The sequence below is a fragment of the Pezoporus wallicus genome, unplaced genomic scaffold (genome assembly GCF_028554395.1).
Source record: "Pezoporus wallicus isolate ANWC-B61680 ecotype Strahan unplaced genomic scaffold, APGP_CSIRO_Pwel_v1 contig_6966, whole genome shotgun sequence".
NCBI lineage: Eukaryota > Metazoa > Chordata > Aves > Psittaciformes > Psittacidae > Pezoporus > Pezoporus wallicus.
The window spans coordinates 2,464,211-2,477,948 of record NW_026639746.1 but is presented as its reverse complement, the minus strand read 5'-3'; the positions used below and the strand labels follow the sequence as shown (position 1 = coordinate 2,477,948).

Here is a 13,738-nt window from a genome sequence, read left to right as displayed (position 1 = left end):
TCTTATCCCCATTCCACATTGCAGGCAGTTTCCCTATAGCTTTGTCTTCTGGGTGGCTGTACTAGGGGGATGAGGCCTCCCAGAGTCCAGAGGCTGGCCAGTTTTTCAAGAGAGATGAAAAGTAAATTACTTCATCTTACCATATTCTTGTTCCATTCTTTTCTGCAAATCTCTATGCCCTGTTAATGCTTTTACTTTTCAAAGGCTTGTCTGAATTCCCAAGTTGGTTTAACGTTACTGAACGATTATATCGCTTTAGCTGAACGCTCTTATTTGACATAAGCCTAACTATGTCTAAATAAATATTTATACTCAGACTAAACAAATCTAAATTTTAAGTATTGACTTAAAAGTATTTAAGTGTCTTATTTCATAACCTCATTTAAAAAACAAATGAGGGAAATAAGTATAGACAAAGCTGAAACCTAAACAAGCGTTCTCATTTAACTGTGTACTTTTGCAACCTGCTAGATATCACACAACAGGAAAAGCAGTGCAAATCGATGAGTGCTGGGACTAAAAATGTTTTGTCTTTTTTCACTAAAGGCAGTTTAATACTTTCACTAAAATCAGTGGGTGAGATTGTAGGAGAATTTCCTGGCATTTTGGTGACAGAGGGTGCTTTCACGCTTCAAGTTTGCAGGGAGAATAGGCTGACTGGGCATATACTGGGCAATGTGGACTAATCTGCATGACGGTTTCTCTGCTGCACAACCGTGGTTCTTTCTAAATGCATGGAAGCAGTAAGTGCTCTTGCTTACCACTTCTTAATGACTGTGTATGGTTAGGCCTGAAACCAACAGTGCATTGTTAAAATGCCTTGTTTTGCCTGCATGGGAATCCTGCCCACAATGTTACTGTGAAGCTAACATGGTGGCAGTGATGGAGGCCAGAGCCAGCAGCAGAGTCCTGGCTCCATTTTCCTCCCCATGAGGTAGCAGAGCTGGAGGCGGTGGACTTCAGACCTTCCCTTAGTTGCTGTGGGCAGGGACAAACCAAAGAGCAGTGACTGTCATTCACAGACACTCCGGTTTGAAAAGTATGTGGAGAAACACATTTCTGTCTGAAATGCCTATGAATTTTCTGCCTGAAGATGTTTACCCAACACTTTATGGAAAGTTTAATACCATAGCTAATTTTAGCAATCTACTGGCGCTGTCTGGGTGCTTATTCTGCTTTTCTTTTTTAATCTTGCCATGAGATAAGTTCTCATTTTTGTAATGTTTTTCACCCGTGTGCCACACATCCTTTGCAAAGGAATAAAAAGACCGTACTCCAGTGTTGCAGCCTGGAGACTGAAGCATCTTTAGCTTGCTCAGCTTCATGGTGAAGTAGCCTTCTCGCACGAGACCCTTGTCCAGCACGGTTTGATCTTTTGGCACCAACCCTTTTCTGTGCCACCTTTCTTTGAATCAATATTAGGAGTTCACTTGCCAGTCATGTTACCTATATCAAATTGCAGTGTAGTCAGCCTGAATGGACTCCAGCTTTTTACAGATGCTGATACAGAACTAGTCGAGAGTTCAAGATTGTTACTTGAATTCTCAGAACAAGCAGTCACAGATTTCAGAGATACTTGAAGAATGATCTTCATCATCTCAGACATCTTCCTATTTCAGTATTTTAGTAATTTTTGGATATCTGTCAGTTAAAACTCATGCTTGCTTTTCTCCCATCAAACAAATGGAAAATAACAAGTTTGAGTGTCCTACTGGCTTTCTGTTATATCACCATTCAAGTCCTATAGAAAGCTAGTGAGAGAAGTCTATGCTCAGATACACATTTGCAGCTCCTGCTGTTTTCTGTGGGAGATGGTGTATAGTTATTTGATGGTAGATTGTATTAACAAATTTTTGCACTTGCAAAACATCATAGTGTAATAGAAGTCATTTATGTCTCAGAGTGAAGCTTCCTCTGATGTGACTCCACAGACTCTGTACACCTGCAGCAAAAAGCTATTGGAAATCTGTCTCTTGTTGAGGACTCAGTCATAATGCGATTTGCAGATGTTGAAATGGGATTTCTGGTCTCTGGGACTGATTTCCAGCTTTGTTTTGGAAGGGCAAACTCTTCCACAGAGGAGTTTCCAATGCTTCAAAGCCTTCCTGTGCCCAGCAGGTTCTAGCCTTGCATGTTTAACAAACCTCCATGGTTATCCTACTGTAGTTCGATGGTAGGCATATTTAAAGCTTGGAGATACAACATTCTGATGGCAGTCATAAATGCACGATATATTACCATCTGAATGTCTTTAGAAATTCACATTGGAAAGATGAGGCCAAGGGGTAGGAATTGTGAGTCTTGTGCTAGTATTCTGTCATGGCTACAGATTGCTGGTATATCACATCCAGTGTATGAAGCAAGAATGGGCAAATATCTCTCTACTGTGATGTGTCTGGTAAGACTGCAAGCATTATACATTTCCACTAATTTGGTGCTACTACTACCTGATGCGTAGGTCATTGCCTCTAGTTAATTAAGAGCCAAGGACGTACTTAATACTTTACAAGATGTAGATGAAGATAGATGTCTGCTTGGGAAATGAAAATGTACCAGTTTGAGGGCTTTCTATAAAACCGGATCAACTTTACAAATCTGGTATCTGGACAGATCCTAATAAACCTGATGAAAATTAGTGAAATTAGTTCCACTCAAAGCTAATAAAGTGTGATAGAAATGTTCAAAGTTGTCTGCAAAAATGCTTTCAGGCAGAAAAATTAGCATGAAATATATTTTTACAAGGATTAGGGAGAATATTTTACAGTGTAAACTAGCCCATAAAAATGTTCCTTTTTACTTGAGTCTATAGAAGGACTTCTCTCATGAAATATGCAGCCTGAACAAAAACTTGCAATCTTTGGCTGTTGCAGTAGTAGTTTGTTCTTTCCTTTATGTACCACATGTAGAAGTGCTCCTGAAACAACTGAGCTGTGCATTCTGGTTACTTGGAAGTAAGGATGTCCAAATGAATTCTTTAGAATATTCATATATAAAGTACTGTACTTCTGAGTGTCCTTCAGTTGTTTGCAGGGGAATGCAGATTCTGTTTTCAATGACATCATGCTTTGTGGCATATTTCCTATTATCCGTACACATCAGCACTATAAACTTTATGTCTTAAGGTACCCCTATAAATTTGCAGCTTATTTGCTTTCAAACAGTTAAAAGTGCTTATGCATGGTGATCGTGTTCGAAGACTTTCCTAGATATATATTCCCCTGTAGAAAGTGTTCAGGTTTGAATTTAGAGTTTATCTAGTGGATAGAATTTCTAAATACATTGAGTAGTCTCTGTAAATTCTAATTTGAAATATATATACCCAAGTACTCCGCATACAAAGCAAGCATTGTAAAATGTACTTGGATTAGACCTTTTAACCACATCAGTGGGTACCATAAAAAAAAAAACAAAACATTTAGCTTAAGAGCTCAGAAGATGCGTGAAGAAGGCTGCCCAGCAGAAGCCTTTGGAGGCTGCCTGAATAATTAGGATTGTGGGATGAAACTGGTCATGCAAGGAGGAGGATTTACACTGCTCTCTATTCACCTCGTATAATATAGCTGGCCCTTATTGGCTCTACTAACTCATGTGTCCAAATGCTCTTACAAGTGAGAAAAATGTTCCCAACAGCTGCCAAGCAGCCTTGCAGTGGCCTCTCTGCCCTACTACAAACACACAGAAGAAACTCATCTTGTTACAACCAGAATTCTACCGTGCTCTGCAGCAGCAGAGGCTGCAACACTGGGGAGCAGGTGATCTGTCTTGTCACTAGGACCAGACCTGGAATTTTGTCAGGTCTGTGGGAAGCCAGTAGAGTTGGTGGAGACGTCTTTTCCATTTGTTGACATTGACTGTTGCACAGGGCATACTTTCGTGTTTATTCAAACATCAAAATGAAACGGGGCCTGGAAATGGGGTTGCTATGAGCAGGACTGGGTATGAAGCGAACATTGTGCCCAACTTGTCCTGCAGCCTCTCTGGTAAGAAGTAAAGAGTTTGCATGACTTTACTCATGGGTTTGCCTCTTTTGTGGTGTGCTTTTTCATAGGGATGCTTTGACAGCACTTATTTAAGCAATAGGTTAAAGACACACTGTGCTGCCGGAAGCATAACAAATGCCACTCCTTTATTTGAGCCAGGTTAACCCAGCTCATCAGTCAAGGACAGAGAGGGTTTAGTTACCAGCTCTTAGGAAAAGTCAACTCTTTGTGTTAGGAGACTGAAGCCAGATGCTCTATTTACAGTGCAAACAGTTGTGCGTGTGTGTATGTCTTTTTTTTTTCTTTAAAGATATATTTCTGAGTCTTGCTTTAGGTTAAAATACTATTTGAGAATAGTTTGATTGCAAAATCAGCATCCAGATAAATAAATAGCTCAAAATGTGGGTTGTTACTGATAGGAGTGGAAGGGCAGGTCTGCTTGTTTGTAGCTATTTCCTTCCATGCATCTCAAATTGCATACTCTGATCTTTAGGAGCACAACATGTGGTTCTTGAAAGCCTTTGAGGAGACAGGAGAAAATTGTAAATCTTGGACCAGTAATTATAGGGACAAATTCTGGGACTTAGGCCTGTAGTTTTCTTCAGGGCAAAGAGGAAGAGATCATGTATGTGTGTGCACTTACTGGGCAGCAGCATTTCCAAGTAAAAATTGCACCCAGCATAGGGGAGCCCTATCCAGTACTTAGAGGGGACTTACAAGAAGATGGAGAGACACTTTTCAGCAGGGCTTGTAGTGACAGGACAAGGAGCAAAGCTTTTAAACTGAAAGAGGTTAGGCTTAGATTGGACATAAAAAAGAAGTTCTTCCCTGTGAGGGTGGTGAGGCACTGGAACAGGTTTCCCAGAGAAGCCATGGCTGCCTCATCCCCGGCAGTGTTCAAGGCCAGGCTGGATGGGGCTTTGAGCAACCTGGTGTAGCAGAAGGTGTCCCGGCCCATGGCAGGGGAGTTGGAACTGGGTGATCTTTAAGGTACCTTCCAGCCCAAACCATTCTAAGTGTCTGCAAGTTTATGCATCACCTAAATCCTGTCAGAGCTCTCAACACAGGCCGTGAAGAGCTCCTGCTCTGGTTGACAGGTTCAGTTGGAGTAGGTCCTGAGCCCATCTATGCCTTGCCTGGTTTTACTCACATCTGTCTCATGTACATTAGAGCTGGTCTATGGAGGTGGTAGCATTTTGTTCAGCATGGCTGAGGACTTGTAACTGTAAAGGAAGGAACTCTGTTTTGGAGGGACTGGTGTGAAATAGCCAGTAAAATATTTTCATCGCACATGCTCTTTTTTTGGAAATAAAGTGCTCCTGGAGATTAAATAGAGTTGGGCAGTTTTGAAGCTAGGAAAACACATTTTATGACTGTGTTATGCATACATAAAAAGGGGATTTTATAATGCTTTTGCTGACAGACCCTTAAATAGACAGGCACAGGTAGGTGCTGCTGTCAGGTTTGTGCAAATTACTGGTTAACTGATTATATAAATTTATTGTGGAATACAATGAATAGAAATACAGGAGTGCAAGCAGTGTCTGTCTGGGCAGATTGGATCAGTGATAGCCGGTGCTGCTCTGTTAGAGCCAGGGACACTCCATTCATTTAGATGAGCCTCATGTATTTATTTGAAAGAATGAAAAACAAAAACCCCAACCAAACAGGAAAAGGTAAACACAAGTCAAAATGCTGCAATTCTGCTTTGTCTCTTCTCGCCTGCGGCAGCCAAAAGCCATAATGGGTAAATGAATAAGTGCAATCAAATGTGACTTGGTAACACACAGTCTGTTCTATATTTATTTGCATCTCTGGTGCTTAACCCTTTACACTACCTATGGTATTTATTTTAGCAGGTTCAGTTTCTTGCAAGGCCTCTTTCTTGCGGATTCTGTTTCACTCATCTCCCCATTACCTTAAAAACCACTCCAAATATTTACCACATGCCCTTTCTTGCTCCACTTCTCTTCTGCTTCTCCAGGCTCTATCTGCCCTGTTGTCGTGTGTCTCCCCATCTTCTTCCCACTCCCTTCTCAGCTGCAGGAGTTATCTGTCTATGAGCAGAAACAGCCACTCCAGTTGGTTGTTTCTACTGGGCTGCTTCACCTGTACCATGTACTGCTTTCTCTTCTTGGCTTTCTGTGGCAGGACACCAGTTCACCCAGTACCATCTCTTCTGCACATACCTTCTCTCCTCCTCCCCAGGCTGGAGTGAACACTGAGTATTTCAAATCAGCAGATGCCATGAAGTTAGGTATGTCTTGCTGTATTTTTCTTTTCTCTGAAAAAGCAGGAGGAAACAAAAGGAGAGGGAAAAGCAGTCAAGTAACAAAAGGTGTTTCTAGATAAGGTTTGAAGAGAGGTAGGAAGTCAATGAGGCAGCGAGTATGTCTGAGTTCCCCACAGAGGTCTGAAAAATCACCTGAGGTTCTTGCTCTCTTTTTTTTTCCCCTTTTCCATTCTATATTCTGCTTTGTCATCAGAGACTCTCCATGAGAGTATTCAAGCGGTAGTAGCAGCAGCCTCAGGAGAAGAAACTTGGAGGCTGTGCCTGAGAAAAAAAGAAAAGAAAAAGGTGGGGGGAAGAGGAGCTGTAAGAAGATGTGAAAAGATGTGTAAGGGAGAAAAAATAAAAGGGCTTTTTAAAACTCATGAATGTTAATTTGAAGGGCAGAGATAAAAACAATCCACACACACTTGAATCTCAGAGCACTCAAAATGAGCACCGCCACCATGGACGTTCAAATGGTCCAAAATAACGTTTAAAGAATTTCAAGAAAGATGAACCAGACAAACCCCTGCAATTTGCCTCCAGCAGCAGAAGCCAGGAAAATTCTCCATTCCTCAGCTATGTGTTTCTTGGCTCCCAGCATTCAATAAGTTTTCCATTTCAAGAATTTTCACCATCCTCTTCTGCCTTTCTCTCTTTGTGGCTTGCATTATCAGCTGCCTAAGCACAAAACATATCATAGTATTCCATTTAGTGTGATTGACATCTTCCGATTTTCACAGAGCTTCTGTCTCACTTCTCAGAAGTTCTGGATAGATCACTGCACAGCCAGATATCTACATTAAAATGAAGAACACAGGAATCCATTAAGCCCAAATGGGGAAACAAAATCAGGAGAAATGGAAGAATAAGAAAGAGTGATGATGAGGTAGGGAATCACAGAGCAAACACTACCAAGTGAGAGGTAGACTTAGAGGGAAAGGATGTTTTTGTCGGAGCTTTCTGAATACTTGCCATATTTGCATTTCATTGATTTATGTCTCAAAATCAATTTATCCCACTGGTTTATGGCATAGATTTCATACAGTGTTATCGTTGCAGCTTATACATGATTCTTCTATTAAGCCCTATAATATTATAATGTAACAGGAGGAAAAAAATTCTGGCTCTGCCTCACGCCTAAGTGCTGCTTAGCTTTCAAGGTCTGTGTGCTGTCCTGTACAGCTGTATCACAGCGAGGAAATCCCCGGCTGTTTCCAGCCCTCCTCTCACGGTGCTCAGCTCAACAAGGGGTACATGAAGGTTGGAGCTGCCGCTGGAGTGGGCTGGGGCTGCTGCAGAAGGCTGCGGCTGTGTTGGATATCCGGAGTGTGGTTTGGTGCTTCTGTTCTGAGGGTGGGATGGATCGCCTGCCTGTGATCTCTCAAGTCCCACTTGTGCAATTGGTAGGGAAAGTAAAGCTTCACACATGCTCGAAATGTCCTTTTGATTTGATTATTTTTTGTGTTTGTGATTAATGGTTAATTACGGGGAGAACTGGTTCTGGCAAGGAAAGAGGAGAATAGTTTGCATTTGTTTCCACATGGTTATGCTCAGATTCCCCCACAGTGGAAAAAAATTCCGCCTCCTTTCTTGTTTCTTCCAGGGGAAGTCCAAAACCAGTCCTTGAAGATGACCTTAGCACTGAAAACAAGCAATTCGTTGTTGTTGCATGGAGCTGGTGACACAGAGTCCTTTTACTATCAGTATAAATGCATTTTTTTCCTTGTGCTGCAATACACTTATTAGTGCAGGGAAAGCCAGCGAATTAAAGCTGTCCTAACTTCCTGGGTTTTCCTCCTCATGCTCCAGAATCATTCTCATTTTCTGCAGGTCCCCCAGCTAAAAGAAAACAAACCAGTTTTCCTGAGTTGAAAAGGGGCAGAATAACTCAGGGCTTGCATGGGGCACCCCCACTATCTGCTGTAGCTGCCTTGCATGGTGGTTGCTGCAGGGAGCCATCCCCCCTCAAAGCTTGGGCAGCTAAGACCTTACAGCAGGTGTTTAGATTTTGATTTTTAGATTTGGTCATTTGCAGGGTGAGGTAGCATAAAAGTGTCTGTAAAAGACTTTGGGAGTGTCTGGAGGGGCCTGTGGTCCTGTGCCAACAGCAGACTGATGCAGCTGGAAGTTGGTCCATAGGGCATCACTGGGCTTAGTGCTCAATGAGCTTGGAAAAAAAATAAAACCCCAGATTTTTGTTAGTTAGGAAACTGTATGGTTTAACAAAACCACAAAGTGGGTCAAAGAGGAGATTCTGTGGGTTCAGATTCCTGCAGAGTCAGCTGCTTGCTGTTAAACACGTTACTCAGCTGCTTTTTCTTGCAGATCAACTACATCTTTGTAACACTGAGAAAACAAGGCCTCATTAAAATGGGTGCTTCATTTCTACTGAGGGAATGCAGAAAAGATGAAGGGATGAATGTAGAAGCCCAAACTGAACAGGAGGTGTGGTCCAGGAAGGCAGGAATGCAGGTCTGCTTCTGTGGCATTTCTCTTCTCTGTGTGTGCTCCTCCCTGCATCAGTGGGGCTGATGCAAACCTCTTGTTTGAGATGATAATATCAATGCTTGTCTTCATAACAAAAAATACAATGGTAAAAATTAGGATTTGAAGAGACCTTTCTGGCATTAAGCAGCTATGGCTCAGAGTGGTTTATACTCTGTAATTGCTGGTAGCTAGTGCTGTGGAATGAGATCTTTCCACAGCAGCTATTTTTGTTGACATTTTTGAGCTACTTGGCAGTGCGAATTCTTGCAGGTACTTTCACTTCAGAGAATTTTTGTCTTGATTCCTGAGAGCAGCAAAACCTCACCCTTGGACTAAGGCAGAACCCACGGTGTAAAAGATTTTCAAAATCAAAATGCTGCCAGGTCTGGCTGCAGTAAACCAGGGAATTCATTACAGTTCAGCTTGTGTAGCATGGCTCTGCTTCTAAGTGTGTATAAATCTGCAAAGTACCTTTTTGTTTACCTGCTGATGTTGCACAGACAGCACTTTATAGGAAATTCTTGAATGCGATCACAAAATATGTAAGTATGCATTTTCTGAGTCTCATTACCTGTTGTTAATGCTCTTTTGAGTGATGCCTAGTTGAAAAATTAAGACTCATGTTGCTCCCTGTTCTTCTTAATTTGGATCTGGATCAGAATATTAAATACATTGGAGTTCAGATGTGCACAGATGAAAGGTTTTGATTCAGCCTACCAATAGTGTTATTAATTTATCTTGAAGCTAATGACACAATTATTAATGCAAGCTCTGAATTTGCTAGCTATTTGCCTCACTTAAACTTTTGAGTCAACCCTGGCCATTTTGCACCAAGTTCATGAGAGTCCTTGGTGTGGAGATGCTGGTAGATACAGGTCGTGCCAGGAAAAGCAGCTTAGCTCCTCTGCTGTTAATTCAGTTGCCATGCCTGCAGAAACCTTTTCCATGGTGGGACAGGAAAACTTTTCTGTTTGGGTTGCTGGCCCATTTTTTTGTGGCAGTACTGTTTCAATGTAGTTGCCAGAGATATTATGGCTGGATGAGATCCCCTGTTTAATCCCTTCTTTACCCACTTGGTAACTGCGGGATGAGCAAAGTTTGGTGATCTTTGGTAAATGATTGGTGACTTGGATTCTCAAAACCCAGCATCTGCCTTTGTGGGAAGCTTGATGGGGATGACCTTGTAAGTAAAGGTCAAGAAAAGTCCTTAAAAGTCTCTTTGGGTGGCCTTGCTCTTGCAACACTGCCTCATCCTTTTAAATGTGCCCCTTTGCCCTTGGGCTCCCAGCTAGCCTGGTGGTGGGAAGCCTCAGTGTCTACTTGAGTTAATGGGCTCACTCAGGGAGTGAGTTATCTGAGCTCTTTTTGCTGCTGATACCTCAGATCTTCTGAAAGATGAGAGTCTCCAGAGTGATGTAAGAATCTTGTTGCCCATGCCTTTTTCCCAGGGGAACAGTCCGGTGCATGCTCTTGTCTCCCAGCCACCACTGGCCTCTGCTGATGTTGCAGGTGGGAGAGATAGATTTACTCCTCTTTGGAGCAGCTTATTCTTAGCAAATGAAACCATGGTATAGGTGTATTGCATTTGTGTAGCTGTTGGGGGAAGGGACAAAGTACAGAAAATAGGGAGTAAAGTTGAGCTCAGAAAGAAAGGAGGGATGAAGGAAAGGTGTTTTAAGATTCAGGTTTTATTTCTCATTACCCTACTCTGATTTGGTTGGTAATAAATTAAACTAATTTCCCATGTTGAGCCTGTTCTGCCCATGACAGTAAAGGGTGAGTGATCTCTCCCTGTCCTTATCTCAACCCACGAGCTTTTCTTTGTGTTTTTCTCCCCCTGTCTAGTTGAAGAAGACAGTGATAGGGCAGCTTTGGGGGGCACCTGACATCCAGCCAGAATCAATCCACCATAGCTGGCTCTTGCTGGATGAAACCATGGTATGGGAAACCCTGGCTTTCAGTAACCTGAATTTGTGGTTTCGTGTGTCTTCTATTTGTTTTACTCAGGACTGCAGAGAAAACACTTGCAGAATGCACAGGGACTGAGAGAATAGCAGTCATTATTTCCTTAATTTGCAACTAGTTCTTGTAAAAGAAGATCCATATCAATATAAATATTACACATATTAAAAAAAGAAACTTTATATTATTGACAATTAATTAAAAAATAAGAAAATTGAGAATATGCCTTGTGAAAGCAAGCAAAATTTTTGTCTTTTGTCTACTCCACATGTGGAGTAGAATCAGTATTTACCCATTTTTTTGCCACTTTTCCAACAGTTTGACCAGATGGAATGGTTTGTCCCATACAAAGATGCACTATATCTTAGCAAATTGGGTTTCTAGCAGCAGCAAAAGGGAAGGAAAATCACTTACTTTCTGATTGAGCAGTGCAGGCTATCACAGCTTCCAGAGGAATGGGTATTGGTTTTTTAGTCTCCACAAAGTGACCTCCCACAGCTCACTGGCCCACAGATCCCACCTGCTAACAGCAAACCATCACAACTAAAGGGATGGACACCCATCACAGTGTTCGCTGTTCTTGGTGGTTCTACTACACCAATTTTGGACATATGGCGGTCTGCAGAGTTGTTCTCTCTCCAAAGCCTTTCCACCATGTAGCCATGCTCTTAGGAAACTAGTTTGAATCCTGCAGTGTTTTTCCAAGTGATCTCTTTCTTGAACCAGCAAGCTAAATTGTTCATTGGTTTTAGGAAATAGTAATAAAAGCTGTAGCTGGGGAGGAAAGGGCTCATGTTTACCTACAGTTCTCACAGAAGTAGAAGATTGGAAATCCGAAAGGTTTCTGTTCTGAATTCCTTTGAGCTTAAAAATGAAAGCTGAATTATTTCTGACTTGTGGGAAACCTATCAGAAGCTATCAGTAAGAGCAAAAACCTATCAGTAACAGCAAAATTACTCAAAATGAGTTAGAAAATTCTTTCATTCCTCTTTCCACAAATATCTGTGCCATTTTGGTGCATTCTTTGGATTTTTATTTTTTTTAAGTTGAAGGGTTTCAGTCATCTTACCATTTTTTTTCCCAGTTTAAAGGTCTTTTGTATCTTTTGACATCTCCCTGATGAAGGGAAAGTTTGCAGGGAGAACCACAGTTCTCTGCATCACTTACTGTTAAAGTGTATCAGTATCTGCCTCTCTTGGCAGAAGTGTTGTCTCTAGATCCAGAATTTCATGTAACAAAACTTTGTCTGGATGAGATGAGGTAACAGTTTAACTCAGTATGTATATATATGGTTTGTGAAGAACAGCTCTGCAAAAACACCATTGGAGCTAAACTGGTAAGATTATTCCTTCACTGAAGACTTTCTTGTCCATCATTTTGGGAATAACACTTGTTTTAAATCCCAGATATTCCAACACACACGTCTGTATAAGTTTTTTTGCTTTAGGACTGTGTTTATTATTACTGCCCTCCTTCTAGGATACTCTTCAAAATCACATCCAGTTGTGTGTAAGGTATATCATAGAAGTACAGAATCCTTTAGATTGGAAAAGACCTTTAAGATGATTAAGTCCAACTGTTAACCTAAGGCTACCACGTCCACCACTGAACCATGTCCCTAAGTGCACATCTACACATCTTTTAGATACCTTCAGGTATGGTGACTCCACCACTTCCCTGGGCAGCCTGTTCCAATGCTTGAAAACCCTTTTGGTGAAGAAATGTTTCCTAATAGCCAGTCTAAAGCTCTGCTTGTGCATCTTGAGGCCATTTCCTCTTGTCCTATCACTTGTTACTTGAGAAAAGAGATATGAATCAGAAGAAATCAGAAGAGGAGTATGTTTTAAGATGGAAGGGATCAAGAAGGCGATGATGAAAAAGACAGGAATCAAAAAAGAAAATGACTTTGCAATTCAGGTAATCTTGATGTAATTCTAATTTTATCGGGGAAGCAAGAGGCAAGATGAAGACAAGAGTTTGAGAGACAGAAAACAAATTGTGTCTTCTTTTATCCTGAGTCTGAGAAAGGGCTTAAAACTAAACTTAAACTGAGTCCAGAGGGTGTATGTCAGTTCTCAGGACCAGGGCATGACTGAGTAAGCCACACAGACCCATGTGTTTTTTAAAGTGTGTGATAAAGTCATTGGAAATCCATGTGTTGAACATCTCGGATTTCATGCTCCAGCCTGGGCTTCTTTCTCATTTTCACTTTTGTTTTCAGGACTTGCCCATTTAAAACAGAAGTTTTTCCCAGCAGGAAACTGTTCCTTGATACATTTCTATAGCACCTAACTTAGTAGCGCATGTGTGTTAATAGCAGTCCTGTTGTTCCTACCACATCAGCTGATCATTGCAGGATTCCTCTAGCTGCTACTTTCCAGTTAAGATAAGGCGAGAATGACCAGTGGTTGTAGTGCACCTCATTCCATTTTGTTTGCTTTTGCTTTCCTTAAGCCTAGTGTCTGAGAAGTGCATGGGAATTTGGTTCTGGATCTTTTCCATAGCATATTTAAATTTTGTTTACTGTTTGCTTTGGAAGCGGGGTGGGTGATGAAGCTAATATGTTATATGGAGAATGAAGAATTTTTAACCTTGCATGGAGGTCTGAGATAACCTGATGGTGTTTGGCAGGATACTGTGGTGGCAGGGAGTTAATGCCAACAAAAAAAGAGGAAAAAAGGAAGAAGGAAAGACAAAATTAATGGTGAATGTCTGTAGTTCTGAATAATTTAAGTCATAAATTTGCTAAGTAAACGAAGCAGAAAATAGTAGGGAGGATGCATTACCTATTTTTGTACAGAGGGATTAATTACTCCTTTAAGAGTCTGCTTTAGAGGTGCAAAATGTACTTTTTCTTCCGTTCTGGCTCTGGCATAAGCCAGCAACTCTTCGTTCTGCCTGTGGGACAAAGGCAGGTGTATTGTAAGTGCAGCCTCTGCGTCCTGGGTGTACCTCAAATGGACAAAATATATTTCTAATCCACTGATGTAAATAGACATGGAGGTGAACTGAATACAGAAATTGAGGTATAATA

The 13,738-nt window shown here is 41.4% G+C and overlaps 1 protein-coding gene across 4 annotated transcripts in view; it reads left to right on the top strand.

Moving 5' to 3' along the window:
• Positions 1–13,738, top strand: part of PLXNB2 (plexin B2) — a 114,609-nt gene that overhangs the window by 18,510 nt on the left and 82,361 nt on the right. Inside the window, exon 1 of one of the 4 annotated variants that reach the window (XM_057415830.1) lies at positions 8,656–8,727. The exons of 2 other annotated variants lie outside the window; for them this stretch is intronic. In XM_057415830.1, the coding sequence (XP_057271813.1) occupies positions 8,671–8,727 (57 nt within the window). In that variant the 5' untranslated portion in view covers positions 8,656–8,670. Of the gene's footprint in view, positions 1–8,655; positions 8,728–9,265; positions 9,285–13,738 lie in introns of those variants that run through there. One more of the 4 variants, XM_057415833.1, reaches the window with a different exon arrangement.